The 20,225-nt window shown below is 43.1% G+C and overlaps 1 protein-coding gene across 1 annotated transcript in view; it reads right to left on the reverse strand.

Annotated features, from left to right (window-relative positions):
* Window positions 1-20,225, reverse strand: part of LHCGR (luteinizing hormone/choriogonadotropin receptor) — a 272,081-nt gene that overhangs the window by 78,321 nt on the left and 173,535 nt on the right. Inside the window, exons 5-6 of the mRNA XM_073628526.1 lie at window positions 11,788-11,862; window positions 2,686-2,763 (exon numbers count right to left, since the gene is read on the reverse strand). Coding sequence (XP_073484627.1) covers window positions 2,686-2,763; window positions 11,788-11,862 — 153 coding nt within the window. The remainder of the gene's footprint in view (window positions 1-2,685; window positions 2,764-11,787; window positions 11,863-20,225) is intronic.

Below are 20,225 nucleotides of genomic sequence, written 5' to 3' on the forward strand. Positions count from 1 at the left end.
GTCAGATAAAGGCCTGGTCCATAAAGCGGAGTTCCGGCGAAATTTTTTTTTGGATACTAGCATTATTGCTAATTTAATTTAAAAAAACTATACAATGATCAAGATCGCTTGTTAAAAAATCGAAATTTCTTACTGTTATCTTTTATGCCTCCATTTGTGGCCATTTCCATCCTGAATGTGGGCATGCGAAGCCCAATCGAGATCGCTTCCTGGAATAGCTTGGGAGAGGTGCATGCTGAGTAACCAGCATGCACCTCTAGATCTCGCGCATGCGCGATTCAACGGCGGCCGTAGTACTGTACTGTCCACAGACTCCTGGGAAATGATGACACATCATTTCCCGGGAGCATAGGAAAGGGAGGAAGTCTCGAGGAGCTCCGCGGACCAGGAAGTGGCAGATTACGAGGACTACATAGCAACAGAGCATTTAGGGTAAGTATAAAAAAAAAAAAAATTCCTCCAAATGTTTGTTTCTGGGGTTAAAAGGAAAAAATTTTTTTAGGGTGGAACTCCGCTTTAAGGCAACATAAGAAGCACTATTTGATAAATATATGTAGCACCCTCTGAGGTAGGTGCCAGAGAGAGTATAGTTTTTGGGTTTCCCTTACTAACAGGGGGTACTGTTAGGTAACTTTAGATGCTCTCTGCCTATGAGGGAGCAGTGATCCATTGATAGGGTCTGCTTAGTGTACTCAGATGCAGCTCATGTTGTTTGCCTGTTTCACACTGGTCCAATAGGAAGGGACATATTGGACAGTGGAGGAAACCTGACATATGGGTGCATAGGCGTAGTTACAGCCCTGGCCATTGGCAGAGGAAGGTGCCTCAAGGCATGTTGGGTGACTGTATATATGCCTAGAGCACATGTTCTCGGGGTGTTCGGCTGGAGAGCGGGGTCCCGGAGGGAGGGGCGCTGCTGCCCCTCCTCTGTACATGCTGCCATGTGGCCTCAGGTGGTTGACCTGCGGGCCGGAGCTGCAGAAGCTGCAACCCAGATATCCTGTAGAGCTGACTAGGAGGGAGACGCGTCTAGGAGGATCTGTTCTGTGAGGGCCATCACTTCAGGCTAGTGAAGTCAATGGACGGGTGTCAGCAGGGGATCGTGGCGAGTGTCCTGAAGAAGAGAGGTGCATTGAATCTGCTGCCAGAACAAGCAAAGGACTTTTTCTTCCACACAGCTATAGAGTGGTCCAGCAGGGAGTCTGCTATCCAATTCCATTTAATGGGGTCAAGTGAGAGTTGTCCTGGTCTGTGCACAGTTCAAGTTGGAGTATCCCACTAATCCCTTCTTCTATCCAAGTTCTACCAATAAATACCAAAAAAAACCCAAATACCCTAGACCAGTGGTGGTGAACCTTGGCACCGCAGATGTTTTTGAACTACATTTCCCATGATGCTCATGCACTCTGCAGTGTAGTTGAGCTTCATGGGAATTGTAGTTCTAAAACATCTGGGGTGCCAAGGTTCTCCATCACTGCCCTAGACTGATCATTGGATAGTCAGTGGAAGAGTGGCAGATGATAGTGTGAAAATACCAAAGTGTCTGATAGCAGGATAATCAGAGGGAGGCCCAGGGAAGACTCTACTCAACAACCCCTACGGGGGCAATGCTACATATATATCTGATTAGTTATTCTTGATGTTACATTTTATTTGTGCTTTTATTGGCCTTCTGCTTGATATATTGTATCCTAGCACCATTGAAGCATTTAAAAACTGCCTACATAAGTATATAGAACACAGCATATAGACACAATGTAAAACAAAACTGGTAAATGCATATTGACAACTATATTGTGTGTGTGCGGTGTTTGCTTTGCATCGGTATACCTCCCAACATTTTGAGATGGAAATGGGGGACACCTACTAGCAAACGTATGTAGGCATAGGACACGCCTCCTGTCACACCCCCTTAAAGGAGAATTAACCAAAAAAAAGGTTAATTAAATCCACAAGTGCTTTTTTTACCACTACTATTCCTTTATATTGGCTTTTAAAATTTACAAATGCAGCAATTTAGAAAAGCAATTTTAGCAATTTAGGCCAATAAAAGCACAAATAAAATGTAACATCAAGAATAACTAACCAGATATATATGTAGCATTGCCCCCCGTAGGGGTTGTTGAGTAGAGTCTTCCCTGGGCCTCCCCCTGATTATCCTGCCATCAGACACCTTGCTATTTTCACACTATCACCTGCCACTCTTCCACTGGTTATCCACTGATCAGTCTAGGGCATTGATGGAGGATGGATGAAAGGTTTAGCTCTGGGAAACACTTTTTTTGAAAGATAAAAGGTGCATTTTATATACAACTATATAAATCAAATCAAAATGAGGGACAAATGAGGTGGAATGAGGGACAGAGGGACATTGCTCCAAATCAGGGACAGTCCCTCGAAATCAGGGACAGTTGGGAGCTATGCATTCGGGTACATTTGGTAATAAATCTGTAATGTGATTGCTGACATAGTAATGCACCAAAACTCTGCATGCGCTGTTTGTATGCAATTAGCACAGGTAAATGGCTGTATTGTGAACTGAACCTGTGTTCACAATACAGCTCTCTAAAGTGATTTACAGCAACTGATCCCAAATTCCAGCACAATGCAAACTCAGAGCAAGAGCAGTCCTGTGACCAGTGTGTGCATATACCCTAATTGAGATTTTTTTTTTCTTTTACTTACAGTATCAAAGATTCATTGTTCATTTCCTGAAAAGCATTGGCTGGTATAACGGTTATATGCATGTTCTCATAAATCTCCCTGGAAAAAAGAAATGTATTCAAAATTGTAAATGCTGAGAAAGTCAGGTTGCCCAATAATGTACAAAAATACAAACCACACCATTATAACCATTTATTTTTTTAGCTAAAATCCATTTGGTTTCTGTGGACCAAACTGTCTGTCTCTTATACAAGGGCCATTAGACCCAATTCACAAAGCTAGCACACCAGGATAAGGATTCTTATTCAAAAAAGTGAGTTTATTTTCAACTAAGTCTAAATAGATTTGAAAAGTCATATGTTCAAAACAAAAGATATTTATCCTTGTGTTAAACTTCATAAATTGAGCCTATTGTATGCTTATTGCACTATAGAATGAACCTGCACTCTTTTCCTGGACTTTTAATGATATGCAGCCCGTTGAAAACTTGCTGCACTGATGACAGATATTTCTGGCTGCACATGAATTGAAACCTCAAATTTAAAGCGGAACTTTACCCAACTTGATAAAAAAGAATGTTCTTTAGCAAGGAACATACATTCCACATTAGTAATTATGCTACTAAAATTAGTGTGTGCTTTAAATTCCCTCCAGCATTGCTCCTGTTTCTTCTTGCCGGAAGCCGCCATTTTGCTGAAGCCCAGAGCTCCTGAGCAGCAGTAAATCTTTAGGCTGTCAGCAGATCGGCCTCTAGTGGCTCTGATTTTCGGCACAATGCCAAAAATGGAGAGCAACTAAGCATGTGAAGAGCAGGATAAGTCAGCGTATTACTGGATTTTAAACAGTATAGGCACTTATTTTTAATGTTTTACATAGCTATACCTGCAAGAGAGCCCAGCATGAAGTGATCTTGCAGGACTTAATTTTCTGACTAAACTTCCACTTAACAACAGCCTATATATATATATACACACACACATACCTCCTAACATTTTGAGATGGGAATGAGGGACACCTACTAGCAAATGTATGTAGGCATAGGACACGCCCCCTGCCATGCCCCTTAGGGGGACATAACCCCCAAAAAGGTTTAATTAAATCCACAAGTGCTTTTTTTTACCACTATTATTCCTTTAAATTGGCTTTTAATATTGACAAATGCAGCAATTTAGAATTTGTAAGAAGGGTTTAGCACTGGGAAACACTTTTTGAAAGATAAAAAGTGCATTTTATATACAACTATATAGATTAGACCAAAATGAGGGACAAATGAGGGGGAATGAGGGACAGAGGGACATTGCTCCAAATCAGGGACAGTCCCTCGAAATCAGGGACAGTTGGGAGCTATGTATATATGTGATTCTGCACTTCCACATAGGGGGCGTGCCTCTTCTGCTGTGATTAGTCATAGGAGAAGCTGATCAGCGGGTCCCAGCCAATTGATGTCCGCCGGCACCCACTGATTGACGAGGAGAGAGGCTGGATGGAGCTCTGCAAATGTAAACAATGCAGAGCTCCATCCTGACAGCGGGGATATAATGGCTTTTCTTTACCTGCAACGCAGGGAATAAAATCCAGCACATCCCTAAGTGAAAGCACTTCACAGTTTACACAAAAAACACTGGCTAGGCACACATTTAACCCTTTGATCACCCTAGATGTTTAACTCCTTCCCAGCCAGTGTCATCAGTACAGTGACAGTGCACATTTTTTTATCACTGATCACTGTATTAGTGTCACTGGTTCCCACAAAGTGTCAAAAGTGTCAGTTAGTGTCAGACTGTCTGCCGCAATATTGCAGTCACTCATCGCTGCCATTACTAGTATGAAAAAAATAAAATACAATTTCTAGTATATATACCATAGTTTGTAGACTCTATAACTTTTGTACAAACCAACTAATATATACACTTATTGGGACTTTTTTTTTAACCAAAAATATTTAGCAGAATACATATTGCCCTAAATTTAGGCAAAAATTAGATTTTCTTTTATTGGATATATTTTATAGCAGAAAGTAAAAAATATTGGTTTTTTTTTCAAAATTGTCAGTCTTTTTTTTAATAGCGCAAAAAAAAAAAAAAATCCCAAGTGATAAGATTAGTTACAAACTCCACATAAGTATTAGCAGGCAAGAAAACAGATAAGGAAACAATTATTGCGGTGCAGCCTCAAGACCCAGGTCATCATCCGTAATCTCGGAGCCCCAAGCGTCTATCCATCCTGCCAGATTTTATCGAATTTGCTAGGGCAATTCCGATTAAGGTAGGTGATTCTATAGAGTGACAGGACAGAATTTAGAACAGAGTGCCAGGAGGACACCGTGGGTGGTGCAGCATCTTTCCAGTGGAGAAATATCTCCTTGCCTGCATAGAATGTGGCATAGCTTAACCACTTCAGCCCCAGAAGATTTGGCTGTTGAATGACAGGGCTATTTTTTGTGATTCGGCACTGTGTCGCTTTAACTGACAATTGCGCGGTCGTGCGACGCTGCACCCAAACAAAATTGACGTCCTTTTTTCCCACAAATAGAGCTTTCGTTTGGTGGTATTTGATCGCCTCTGTGGTTATTTTTTGCGCAATAAACAAAAAAATAGCGACAAATTTGAAAAAAACACAATATTTGGTACTTTTTGTTATAATAAATATCCCCCCTTTTTTTTTTTTAAAAAAGCTATTTTTTTTCTCAGTATAGGCCAATATGTATTTTTCTACATATTTTTGGTAAAAAAAAAAAAAAAAAAAAAAAAAAAATTGCAATACGTCTATTAATTGGTTTGCGCAAAAGTTATAGCGTCTACAAAATGGTTGATAGATTTATAGCATTTTTATTATTTTTTTTTTTTTACTAGTAATGGTGGAGATCTGCGATTTTTATCGGGACTGGGACATTATGGCAGACACATCGGACACTTTTGACAAATTTTTGGGACCATTGGCATTTATACAGCGATCAGTGCTATAAAAAATGCACTGATTACTGTAAAAACAATGGGAAGGGTTGTGGGACTTTATATGAGGCACATATATAGAGACTGGTTGACCTCGGTTCCATACCTATTATACCTCACTACAGTGAGTTCTCGTAAGCATTTTTGTTACACTTACCCACTTCCTTTTTTGATAGGTTCTAATACATTTTACTAATTTCATTCTATCATATTTTATAGATATATCACTAGCACCCGCCCCTGATGACTGTAATATACACGAAACGCGTCGGGCATTGTTTGGGATGCACATAGTAGCCCCTATTTCAATCATCTATTCTGGGCATTCTGAGATGTTTCTTCACACCTCAATCATTCTACGTTCTTCCTTTTTTAATTTGATTTTGTATTTTACTGTGGTCTCACTGTCTCTTTTGCAAGTGTTGTTATATACTTCATGTACCATTATGAACTCATTGGAATGCATTGACTGTTCAATCCAGACCACTGCGGGGCACTTGGCTACCATACCCAGATGTACCCTAGTTGCCTGTATTGCACGCGCACTTTTAATAGTGTGTGTGAACAAACATGAAATTACATTTTACTATAATGTTGTCTCACCCATGTGGTTCCTGTTATTGACATGTTTTATGACTTTTATGACAATAAATGTGTACTTTTATTTTATCTATCTTCACCATGTCTATGGCCTCACTCAAAGTCCCAAACTTCCCATTTTCTTTGGATTACTGTAAAAATGTCATTGGCAGGGAAGGGGTTAACACTAGGGGGCGATCAAGGGGTTAACTGTGTTCCCTGGGAGGTGTTTCTAACTGTAGGGGGAGGGGACTGACCTAGAGGAAATGTCAGATCGTGGTTCCTAGCTACTAAGAACTCATGAGTTGTTACTCCTCACAGAACAGGGATTTGTGTGTTTACACACACACTTCCCTGTTCTGCCTCTCGTGCCCGCGATCGCTCGTGGCTGGCGGCCATCGCGACCATCGGCCACGGGCATCAGCACCCCCGCAGTGCAGCAGGCACGTGCGCATACCTCCAGTGGCGCGTGTGTGCCTGCTATCCCGATCCCACAAGCTGACATATAGCTATGACGGTTTGTCGGCAAGCAGTTAAGAACAGCCTAGTGTATCTACCCTGAATGTTGGTGCCAAAATGTTGCTCATCATATACCTGGGATCCAACTCGAGGGCCAAAGAGGTTATCTGATTGAGTTTATCAAGAATCTCTGACCAGTAGGCAGCAAGGCGTGGACAGGACCAGACCATATGAAGAAAGGAGGCAGCCTGCAGATCACATCTGGGACAAGGCATCGGGGGCTCCCGGATTCATAATTGTCAATCGTTTTGGGGTGAAATAGGCCCTGTGCAAGAACTTAACTTGCAGAAAATGGTCCTTGGCTGAGATCATTCTAGTCACAAAAGAGGATAAACAAGCTTCCCAGTCTTATTCAGTCAAGTCAGGGATGTCTATTTTCCACTTGTCAAAGGTCTTTTCTATTTTTTTAGTAGGGGTTATAGCTGGGCGGAAGTACAGGGAGTATAAGGGTTTGTCTATTACTATGGAAATAAGCAATCCTTCTATAGGGTCCGATTCCAGGGTGAGAGAGGGTGGGAACTGCTTCTGAAATGCGTGGCGAAGTTGGTAGTAGCGGAACAACATCCACCAGGGTAATGTGTGTGCATCTTTGAGGTCGGGAAAGAAGTGCAATTTGCCACCGGAAACAACATGTTTAAGATTCACTATCCCTTCTTGCCTAAACCTGTGGGTCAGGAACTTTATTTAGATGCAGAAGTTTTGGGTTACCCCATAGGGGGAGATGTGGGGAAAACATCTCCGGAGAGCTAAAACGGGCCCTCGCCTTGTGCCATACCGAAATGGTGGTATACATGAGGTTGGTAATACCGGGGTGGGATTTTTGCCCCCTGAACACCAAGTTGCCAAGAGTGGAGTATGACCCCATGACGGCCGCCTCTAGGGTAACCGCTGGGTTATCTTTAGGTTGGGAGAACCACCATCTGACCGTTATCAGGACTGCTGCCCAGAAGTAAGCCTGAAAGTTAGGTAAGGATAGGCCCCCTTGAGTAATAGGGAGCTGTAGAGTGGAGAAGTGGAGATGGCCAAACATGGAGGCCTCCCATTCCACACAAAGGAGGATATAATACCCTGTAGTTTGTTAAAAAAAGAAGCTGGGGCACCAATTGGGAATTACGGAAGAAGTAGAGAAACTTAGGTAAATATACCATCTTGACAAGGTTCACTCTACCCACTGGGGTAAGGAGGAGGGACCTCCAGGCCATACATTTCTGAGAGAAGGCCCTAAGCAACAGCAAGAGGTTACGTTCAAAATAGGAGGACAAGGAGGTCCTTATCACCACCCCCAGGTATTTAAATTCGGATGTCCAGGTCAACGGGGTACCAGTCTGGGCGTGTTGGCACGAGGTGTGCAACGAGAAAAGCTGTGACTTTCCCCAATTGACCCTGATGTTCGAAAATAGTCAGAACACATCAACGATTTCAAGGGCTGGTGGGAGAGAGGATATGTCTTTCAGGAGCAGGAGGGTATCGTCTGCGTATAGGGATATTTTGTCTACAATCATGCCTACCTGTATACCTTCAACTGAGGGAGCAGACCTGATATGGACTGTCAGGAGCTCCATGGCCAGTGCACACAGGCCCGGGGAGAGCTGGCAACCCTGTCTAGTGCCCCGAGTTAGGGGAAAAGGAGAGGACAATGAATTATTAGTGCATATTCGAGCTGTAGGGTTATGGTAAAGCAATTAAATGCACTTAATAAACTGAGGGCTGAATCCGAACTTACGTAGGATGGCCCAGAGGTAGCGCCACTCTACAGAGTCGAAAGCCTTTTCGGCATCTAGGGAGGCCACCACCTCTGGACTGTCCCTGTCTGCCTAGAGAGATGTGTAAGGAGGCGTCGGATATTAATGTCAGTTCCCCTACCTGGCATGAATCCGGATTGATCCGCGTGTACCAGTGCAGTTACCACACCGCCAGGACCTTAGTCAACAGTTTTGCATCCACATTAAGGAGGGATATTGGCAGGTAAGAGGAACAATGCTCTGGAGCCTTACCAGGCTTGAGAAGGACCACAATGACAGCCTCAGCCATGGATGGGGGGGAGACATCCCTCCTCCATGGCCTTTTGGAGCATGAGCCTGAATGCAGGAAGCAGCTCCTCCACATATGATGTCTTAAAGAGTTCTGCTGGGAGGCCATCAGGGCCCGGTGTCTTATTGTACCATTTTGCAGAGAGGCCACCGCCTGTTAAAGCTCTTCCAGGGTAATGGGGCAATCTAATGCATTGCTAGTGGCAGATGTCAAACATGGCAGCTCAATTTCCTCCAGATATTTGGATAGTTCCTCGTCCGTACCCACCACCCGGGAGCTATATAGCTCTTGGCAAAATAATGCAAAGCGTGCATTAATAGAGGCAGAATTGGTTAGCAGCAACCCATCAGAGTCATAAATGCCGGATATAGACGCAGGCGAGGAACTCTCCCTAGCCAACCATGCCAGTTTTTTCCCCATGCTCGAATATGCGTTGAGATTGATGTAAGAGCTTGGTTTTAGTAGCAGATGTTCGTGGGCAGAAGAACATCTCTCAGTGCTGCCTGAAGATCAGAGTACACTCTGGGAGCCCTCGACAGGGAGAACTCCACCTCAAGTGCAGCCACTCTTTCTTCCGCCCTCAGTAGATCCTCCTGCATATCCCTGTGGACCCTACAGATGTGTGACTGCAGGCTGCCTCTGGAGAATGCTTTAAACACATCCCAAAAGGTGGACAGAGATGTGGAGCGATCCTGGTCCTGCCAGTAGTGCCTCACGTCAGATCTATAGGGCGTGCAGGCCTATAAGGCACTAGATATCCACGGCCCATGTAAGCAATCAACCATCGGTAATGCTCATCATCGAGGCAGGCTGTCAATCCAGACTGAGGCCTCCTCAGGGGATGCAAAAAAACGGACAGATTCACCATCCTCCCCCCGCAGTCTGGCTGGAAACAACATGCTGTATTCTATATGTTTGGTGCAGAGACTGGCTCTCACTGAGTCAAAAGATTTTCGTTGCCTCTGCCTTTCCAGCGAATAATAGGGGAAGATCAGGAGTTTGGCATTCTCAAAGTGCAATTCACCTTGCGATCTAGCCTCCCTCATCACCAGGTCACGGTCATGGAAGTGGAGCAGCTTAAAGATGAAGGTGCAAGGCGGTGCTCCCTGGGGCCCCCTGGTGGAGAGTATACGGTGAGCTCTCTTCACGGTACAAAATGGATAGAAACGTTCAGAGAGAAGCAATTGCTGCAGAAGCGTTCAGCAAAGGTGGTGGTTCATTGCCCTCAGCCCCTTCAGGGAGGCCCAAAATACGCAGATTGTTCCTTCTATTACAGTTTTCAGCATTTTCAGCCCGAGCCTTCAATGCCTTAACCTTAGTTTTTGGGGTGTGCAAATCGGCCCCATTGTCATGTACCATGTCTTCGTTCTGGGAGACCCTCTGTTCTACCTCAGTCATTCGGCCATGGAAGGAATCAGTCTTTCCTGATGAATTCCACATTGGCCTGTATGTGTTCCACCTTTTTGGTCAGTAGTGATCGCCTGCATGACCGCTTTGAAATCCACCACTGTAGCAGGTGGTCATTCGAGCTCCTCAGCCTGGATCTCCATGCAGGCAGGGGTTTTATGAGAGGCCGCGGCTGCGACCTTACCTGTACGACGGGGTTTTCCCTGTGATTTTCATCTTCGCATACCCCGGAGGTGTCACTGAGACCAGGGGGACACGGGCTCATTGTTTTGGGTCGGGTTACGGAGAGGAAGAACAGGAAAGTGCTGGTGTAAACAAGCATTTCCCCGTGCTGCCTAGTGACAGGACACTGATCACAGCTCCCTGTAATCGGGAGCGGTGATCAGTATTAAGTCACACATAGCCATGCCCCCCACAGTTAGAATCTGTCTCTAGGACACACTTAACCCCTTCACTGCCAGTCACATTTACACAGTAATCAATGCATTTTTAATTGCACTGATCGCTGTATAAATGTGAATGGTCCCAAAATCGAGCCAAAAGTGTCAGATCTGTCCGCCATAATGTCGCAGTCACAATAAAAATCACTGATCGCCGCCATTACTAGTAAACAAAAAAATTATTAATAAAAATGCCATAAAACTATCTCCTATTTTGTAGACGCGGTAACTTTTGCGCAAACCAATCAATAAACACTTTTTGCAATTTTTCTTACCAAAAATATGTAAAAGAATATGTATCGGCCTAAACTGAGGAAAAAAAAAGTTTTTTTTATATATATTTTTTGAGGATATTTATTATAGCAAAAAGTAAAAAATAATGCGTTTTTTCAAAATTGTCGCTATTTTTTTGTTTATAAAATAAAAACCGCAGAGGTGATTAAATACCGCCAAAAGAAAGCTCTATTTGTGGGGAAAAAAGGGCGCCAATTTTGTTTGGGAGCCATGTCGCACGACCGCGCAATTGTCAATTAAAGCGATGTAGTGCCGAATCGCAAAACAGTGCTCTGGTCTTTGGGCAGCCAAATGGTCCAGGGCTTAAGTGGTTAAACAAAGGTCCAGTTTACTGTCCTTAAGACTATTTGGGTGCCAGGCTACGGCAATTGGTAGTAGAAAAGGTCCTGATGTCAGTGGAAAATACAATTGCCCCATCTATGGTGTCATTGGGAGGAATTGGAATTGTGCCCCTTCATTGGGGTCAGTGGGGAGGGGGCAGTGTATGCCCCATTGTGGATGAAATAGTGCCCCAAGGGCCAGATAAAAGCAAGCAAAAGGTCACAGTCGGGAGACCACTGCTCTAGAAGCCGGAAATCACTATAGAAGACACCGTTACTCCAGTGATCTCCACTGGCTTCCTGGTCCCACACCTATTGACTGCCCTGCTGCATTGTGAACACAGGAGGTTGTCCGCTCAATACGGGTGCCATTCAGACATAGCTTTGCATTTTCTTAACAAATGCAATAGTGTTCTCTGATTGGACAAGGTGGAGGGGCGGGGTGGTGATGCCATACTCTCTACCTCATCCTATCAGAGAATGCTTCACATTCTCTAATACTTCAACTGACACACTCAAGGAACAGGCACATGTTGGCTACACAAACAAAAAAACATGTTTTAATAGAAACGTTTTACTCACAGATTAAAATGCAACTGTGTTGAGAAGATTTTTGTGACATCTGGAAATTCACGAATCCCTGTGTTGCAGATACTCCTAGATTTAAACAGATATAGATATAAAAATAACATTATTATATACGTTACTTACACTTTGATTGCCCTAAATTAACTATGATAATTTGAAGCGCTAGGGGTGGATTTACTAATGGCAATGAGACAGTTCTGGGACAAGATAATCCAGTGCCCAGGGCAAAGATGCCAAATTGCGCCCCCATTATGTGTGAGCTTATGAAGAAGACGGGGAGAGAGAGAACATACTGCGCCTCCTCCAGGCTCTTTCCTCCACTTCTTGCCACTTCCAGTGCTGGGCTGACAATAGTGATGCCACTGTCACTACTCCTGTCAGCCTTGCAGTAGAAGGAATTTGTGGCAACCCCATCCCTATAATACATGCTGTGCTCAGGGCAGCTGTCCCTTCTGCCCCAACCGCTTGTCCCAGCCCTGCAAATAAGCTGTTCACTTTGCAGGGGAATTTTTCCTTAGTTTATTGAGCAAGGAGAAGCTCTGCTGACTTCCATCGTTCAATCAAGTGCACATAAAAATATATACATTTTAAATATGCCTTGCATGTCATTGGTTATTCTATGCAAAGTGATTATTCACCACATTCATTAGGCCATAGCTCTCAACTGTCCCTGATTTCGAGCGACTGTCCCTGATTTGGAACAAAATCCCTCTGTCCCTCTTTCCTTCTCATTTGTTTCTCATTTTGGTCAGATCTATATAGTTGTATAAAAAATGTGGGTTTAACTAATCATTTTTTTGTATAATTATCCTTTAAGGGGGCGTGGCAGGGGAGTGTCTACATACTTTTGCTAATAGGTGTCCTTCAAAAAGTTGGGAAGTATGGCTAAGCTAAGGCTACATTTTCTTCTCTTTGCCTCTAGTAAGTTGCCCCCTTAGTAACTATAGACCACAAGGGCAAGTAAAGCAAAATCAAGGAACAAGAGTAAAGTAAAGACATAGTTTAACCACCTGCCAACCATGTAATCCCACACTTCCAGGTAGTGAGTGCGAAAGCGTGCTGCTGGCGGCTCGCTTCCACTGTGATTATGCACAGCGAGAGCCAATCAGCAGGTACCGTGGGCTCGATGTATGTCGGCACGTGCCGATTATTTGTTACACAGGCAGAATGGCTGTTTGCGTAAACAAGGTAGATTGCCGTTCTATCAGTACAGAAGGCATAGATTCTGTGTTCCTGCAAAGCAGGGACAAGGATCAATGCCTTCCCTTAGTAAAAGCACCTCCCACACAGCGCACAAACACTGGTTAGGAACACATTTAACCCTTTGATCGCCCCTGATGTTAACCCCTTCTAGACTGTGCTTGATTAGCTGCTCCCTTGGCTGTAACAGTCAAGAAATGGCTGCTCTAAAACTGTGAAGTAACAAAATTGTTGATGCTTCCGAATTCATTTGTCACAGCAGAGATCGGAGAACTGATGTTCCTCCATCTTCATCTCTTCTGTGTGAAGTGATCCTGGCCATTTACCACGATCCCCTGCTCTCTGGAGGAACGGGACAGCCTGGAAACCACAGTGGGTGGCAATGGGAAGTGAGGTAACCCTTCTCGGTACCGTAAAAGTGATTGGACAGCTGTAGAGCCACCCAGATCCATTTTACTAGACAGCCAATTGCCAGCTGTAAAGAAAAAAAAAAAGAAGATTTTGATTGCATCTGCAGCCATGATCTTGGAAAAACCACTTGCTGACAGTCTGTACATATACGTAGTGCGGCCAGCAATTGGCTTGTCAAAAATGAAACAGGAATTAAAGGGGAACTAAACTGTCCTATTGTTTTCAGCCAAGGCACATGTCGGAAATGTAAGTTTTTTTTAAACTAAGTCAATCCACATAAAATTAAAATTAACATAAAATTTCTATTCCTCAATCAGGGTATAAGAGAGAAACCAACCATAGCGTAATAACGTTTGGAATGATTTATTATCAAAAAGAAGTATTGCACTTACATATTAGAAGAATTAAAACCGCATAAATACAGAGCCGGACGGCTGCAATAGAAAACCCCATCCTCCTAGTCAAACAGCGTGGTGACGTCAGCACGTATCCTCCTCCATGGTAAGTAAGTGCAATACTTCTTTTTGATAATAAATCATTCCAAACGTTATTACGCTATGGTTGGTTTCTCTATTATACCCTGATTGAGTTATTGGGAATACCGGATGTCCACGATCACAGTTGATTACGGTACACAGACGAATCATCTGGTTACACCAGTCTGGACGTTTCCTACAAAGCAAAGGCCGTGGCTGGGCTATAGCCAACTGCATGCTTTTGCTTGCCATCTGGTAAGCAAGTTTTTTTATTAGGTGGCGGCACTTAAGTTTGGATCAAGTTCACCTGGGTGTTTATATGGACTTTGTCAATACACACAATTCTATATACAAGCCATTGCTGATTTAGATATATATAGCGCAGCTTCTCTTTTCCATCTGATCTTTTTGTGTTGTCTTGCAATTAAGCTGCTGCTGTTGGTTTCTCATTTTATTTTTATTTCCTTATAGATTAATGTAATGCATGAATCTATCCATAGTACACAGAGGGGGTGGCTGGAGAGAGGGGGCGGCACCCGAGCGCCCCTACTGGATGCATCTCCACTGATAAAGAGGCCTCCTCAGACAATTTGACTGGCCAATTACTGTGGTATGGTTTCATGCACCCAAGCCACTCTTTGGTCCCAGTCAAAAAAAGAGGGTCTCATATCTACATTGTACTTACTAGGCAATTTGACTGGCCAATTACCGTGGGATGGTGACTTGCATCCAAGCCACTCGGTCTCAGTCAAAAAGAGCTCTCATGACTACATAAAAAAACTGTTTGTTCACCATCCCAATAGACCATGTTTCTTGTTTTTCTAGAGTACTGAACTGGCCAGCAATGAGTCAAGATCTAAATCCCATAGAGCACCTGTGGAGAGATTTCAAGACAGCAGTTGGGAAAAGGAACCTTTCCAATCTGAGAGACCTGGAGCAATTGGCAAAAGAAGAGTGGTCCCAAATTTCAGTAGGGAGGTGCAAGAAACTCATTGATAGTTATAGGAAGTAATTGATTTCAGTTGTTTTTTCCAAGGGGTATGCTACCAAATTTTAAATTGAGGGTGCTAATAATTTTGTGCAGTCCATTTTGGGATTTTGCGTGGAATGTGTCAGATTTGGCTTTTTGTTTCACCACTTTTTTTTGTGTCATACCAATGCAAACAAAAGAAATAAACATGAGAATGCCTAAACATTTGTAATTTGCAACAATTTTCTGTTGGTACATTATCTGACAGAAATGCAGGGTGCCAACATTTTTGGCCACGATTGTAGCTCCGAGGAAACTGGAAGTTCACGTGGGTAAACGCCCCTCTCTCACATTTTCGTTCATTGACGAAAATGGGAATTAAGTTTCGTCATATTTTTCATCAATTGATGAAAATGTGGGGTATTTTTTGTTTAGCGTTCGTCACTGGAAACATGCTGTTGACAAAAAATTATGACGAAAATGTTTTCGTTGATGAAATGAACATTGAATGCAAAACAGGAGAAGAAGGAACACTAAAAACTGCAAACCGGGTAAGATTAAAGCCAAAAAGTACACGTCAGCCATAGCTTACCCATGAAGTTCCACTTTTAGGTGGACTTACCCTTTAACCTATATTGGTTTGGAAATGTGAGCCCTGTCTGTACTTATCTAATCATCAGACTAGAAATAAATACACAAAATGTGCTTTATACTCAGAGTCATGCCATTCCACATTTTCTCGGTATGTGTAACAATAACAAATCCAGCAATGGTCTTATTTATTCAAGTACCTGTTTACCATAGAAATGAGTCCAATAAATATGTAAAGTGTGCTTGCATGACTTTTATGTTAGTTTTTTTTATTAAGCATGTTCAATAGATTTAAAAAATAATTGGCTATTACTGCAGAATAACATGAACGTGCAGAACAACACGAGGGCTTTAAATCTTTTGGGATGTTTCTTATGAATAAACGACTTGCAATTTAGGTGATTAATTTACAGGCCGAGATACAGTTCTATAATTCTAGCCTGAAGATGTCAGCTAAAGAACACGCTACGTGATTAAATGCACCAACCGCCCCAACAGGTCATCTGGCACACTGGAGCAGGAGAAGCAAATGTTAAATCCGGTGTCCTAATTAAATAAGAGAAGGTCTCCAGGTTGAGTTCTGAGGCAGTTCCTGAATGTGGATTGGGGGTGTGCATGCTGTTAATCAAACAAGAGAGGTCATTCAAGACCTTGTGCTTTTATGATATTACTGTATTAATAACCAATAAAACTGCCAGCAAATCGATTGCTAATTTCATACTGCTGTCACAAACGTGTCAAGCCATTCTCATAACATCACTGGATGTCAATCTTCAAAGGAACACTATTAAACAATATTAGGAAGAAAAAGGAAGACATTGATAAGTTTACATAACACAGAGGTCCCTTTAAAATACTGTATAGGCTTGTCTGTTTCATAAAAAATTACTGATATGTTTATTATATAGACCTAAACGTGATAGCGCACAATCAGGGCCACCAATAGGGGTAGAGCCAGCCCTCCTGTGAGGGGCCTGGGTCCCATTAGTTCAGCATGGAGCCTGTGGGCACTCTTTAAATACCTTTGGGCACTTACACAGTAATCGCTTTGACCAGAGGCTCCTAGCAATTAAATAAAAGTTCCCCATGCCCCACCAGTTCAGCAGCAGGGGCTGGGGGCAATACCTTTGGGCACATGGACAGTAACCCATGGGCTCCCAGCAATTAAATAAAAGTTCCCTGGGTCCCGTCAATTTTTACTTTACTCAATCTTCCCTGTGGAGAGAAGGAGAACAAGGAGAGCAAGACTTTATATGAAGCTCAAGGTAGCAACAGAATTACTTGGTGAATATATGGGAGTTTTATTGGTTGTGACAATAATACATGCATAAATATATAATATAATATCAAAAAATTCATATTGGACATATTAATATGTTTAATATGAGTCACCATTGTGATTAATATGTCCAATATGAATTTTTTTATATTATATTATATTTTTATACCAGCATGTTATGCATGTATTATTGTCACAACCAATAAAACCCCCATATATTCACCAAGTAATTCTGTTGCTACCTTGGGCTTCATATAAAGTCCCGCACCCCTTGTTCTCTTTCTCTCCACTAAATGGGATGGAAACGCATGACCTCACCAGATCATGGTTTCATTCAAAGTCCCTAGGGATGGAATTACATGTCCTTACCAGTACATGGCTTCCTTAAAGTCCCTAACAAACCCTTTCTTCGCTCAATTTTCCCTGTGCTGCACTTGACAAGTAAAGTTCTGGCCTCTACTGCTATATCAATTCGCTAAGGGCAAGCCAGAACTTTACTTTAATTTCAGGACCACAATATTCACTAATAAAGGACTACTGTCCTATTAGCTTAATCTCTTATCACCTATGTAGTGCATTCGTGCAGCGACAAAGAGGGTGGGCTTTAACACCCATACGCTGCACATACACTATATTGTCAAAATTATTGGGACGCCTTCCTTTACACGCACATGAACTTTAATGGCATCCCAGACTTCTGCCGCGTACACACTGTCTGAATTTTCGGCTACAAAAGTCAGACAGACTTTCGACTGACTTTTGGCGGACTTGCAGGAGACTTTCTAACGAACAGACTTGCCTACATACGATCACACAAAAGTCCGACGGATTTGTACGTGATGACGTACACCAGACTAAAATAAGGAAGTTGATAGCCAGTAGCCAATAGCTGCCCTAGCGTGGGTTTTGTCTGTCGGACTAGCATACAGACGAGCGGATTTCTGGGTCCGGCGTAGTTACGACGTAAAGATTTAAAGAATGTTTCAAATCTAAAGTCCGTCAGATTTGCGGCTGGAAAAGTCCGCTGAAAGTCCGGGGAAGCCCACACACGATCGGATTGTCAGCCGGCTTTAGTCCGTCGGCGTCCGTCGGACTTTTGTAGATGAAAAGTCCGACCGTGTGTACGCGGCATTAGTCCAAAGGGTTCAGTATTGAGGTGGCCCACCCTTTGCAGCTATAACAGCGTCAACTCTTCTGGGAAGGCTGTCCACAAGGTTTAGGGACTATGGGAATGTTTGACCATTCTTCCAGAAGCACATTTGTGAGGTCAGGCACTGATGTGAATCAGAAGGCCTGGCTCGCAGTCTCCGCTCTAATTCATCCCGAAGATGTTCTATCGGGTTGAGCTCAGTATTCTTGGACCAATGGTAAAGTACCATTAGCCCAGGAAATTTTTAAGTACTGACGTTTGGCACCATTCCACAAGTGTGCGTAATTTTAAAGCATGACAATGTTAGGTATCTATTTACCCGGCGTAATATCATCTTTCACATTATACCAAAAAATCAAGATAACTTAAGTGTTTTTTTATTTTATTCATGAAACAGTTTCTTTCCAAAAAAATGCGTTTGAAAAATTGCTGCGCAAATACTGTGTAACATAAAATGACCACCATTTTATACCATAGGGTTTATTCCCTAGGGTGTCTGCTAGAAAAATATATATAATGTTATGGGTTCTGAGTAATTTTCTAGCAAAAAAAATTATGATTTTTTACATGTAGGAGAGAAGTGTCAGAATTGGCTTGAGTGGCAAGGGGTTAATTACCATAAGTAAGTAATATACAAATAATTATTATATATTGTTTTTAAGGTAATTTACTATATTTTCAAAAACTGTACTCAAGCAGGTGGCTTAATGGACAAAGTACTGAAGTTTGAAGCTATGGCTTCCAACCCGCAATTTCACAGTAAATAGATGCATAATACATTATTATCTTATAACTAGGGATGAGCTGAATCCCCCCCCCCCCCCCCCCCGGCTCGGTTCACAGCAGAACATGTGAACAAGCAAAAAATTTGTTTGAACTCACAAACACCGGTAAAGTCTATGGGACACGAACGTGAAAAATCAAAAGTGTTTGGGGTCCTGGGTCCTACCCCAGTTGACATGTATCAATGCAAAAAAAAGTTTCAAAAACGGACGTTTTTTCAGGAGCAGTAATTTTATTGCTTAAAGTGAAACAATAAAAGTGAAACATTCCTATAGTATGCCTGTAAAGTGGTGCATTTTTCCCGTGTTCAGAACAGTCCCTGCACAAAATGACATTTCTAAAGGAAAAAAAGTCATTTGAAAGTACTCGTGGCTATAATGAATTTTCGGGTCCCGGCAACACAGATAAAAGTCATTGAAAAAAACGGCATGGGATTCCCCCCCAGTCCATTACCAGGCCCTTTGGATCTGGTATGAATATTTTGGGAAACCCCGAACCAAGATTTTAAAAAAAAATTGCGTTGGGGTCCCACCAAATTCTATACCAGGCCCTTCAGGTCTGGTATGGATTTTAAGGGGAACCCCGCGCCAAAATTAAAAAAAAAATGGCGTGGGGGTCCCCCCAAAAATCCATACCAGACCCTTATCCGAGCACGCAACCTGGCAGGCCACAGGAAAAGAGGGGGGATGAGAGAGCGCCCCCCTCCTGAACCATACCAGGCCACATGCCCTCAACATGGGGAGGGTGCTTTGGGGTAGCCCCCAAAGCACCTTGTCCCCATATTGATGGGGGCAAGAGCCTCATCCCCACAACCCTTGCCTGGTGGTTGTGGGGGTCTGCGCACGGGGGGCTTATCGGAATTTGGAAGCCCCCTTTAACAAGGGGACCCCCAGATCCCGACGCCCCCCCCATTTGAAATGGTAATGGGTACACTGTACCCGTACCATTTAAAAAAAAAAGTGTCAAAATGTTTAAAAAAAACAAGACACACCTTGGGACAAGTTCTTTATGAAAAAATAAAAAATTAAAATGTCCCACAAAGTCCATTCATCTTCTTCTATGGCTCCGCCGACGGACTGAAAAATAAAATAAAAAAATCCGCCTCCATGGGAGGCACCCGCCATATGACGCTTCAGCGCCGATGACAGTTGTTTTATAACTGAGGACAGGGCCACACGGTGATGTACCCAGGTGACTCCGCCCCCCTCTGATGCATGGAAACTTCCCAATGGCTTCCCTGTGGCGTCAGAGGTAGGCAGGACCACCCGGGTATGTAAACGGATTCCATGCTGTTTTTTTCAATGACTTTTATCTGTATTGCTGTGACCCGACAATTACCGTATTTATCGGCATATAACACGCACTTTTTTCCCCTTAAAATCAGGGGAAAATCGCGGGTGCGTGCTATATGCCGATCCCCTGCGATCCGGAGCTGTCAGATTTTCAAAATCGCCGACTGCGATTTGAAAATGGCGCCGCCGGCGCCGAAATACACAGTGCCGGTCCTCGGCTCTTCTCGGCCACTTTCGTCTTCACTCGAGCGCCGCCTGAACCTAGCCGAGTGTACTACGG

The sequence above is a fragment of the Aquarana catesbeiana genome, linkage group LG04 (genome assembly GCF_042186555.1).
Source record: "Aquarana catesbeiana isolate 2022-GZ linkage group LG04, ASM4218655v1, whole genome shotgun sequence".
Classification (NCBI taxonomy): domain Eukaryota; kingdom Metazoa; phylum Chordata; class Amphibia; order Anura; family Ranidae; genus Aquarana; species Aquarana catesbeiana.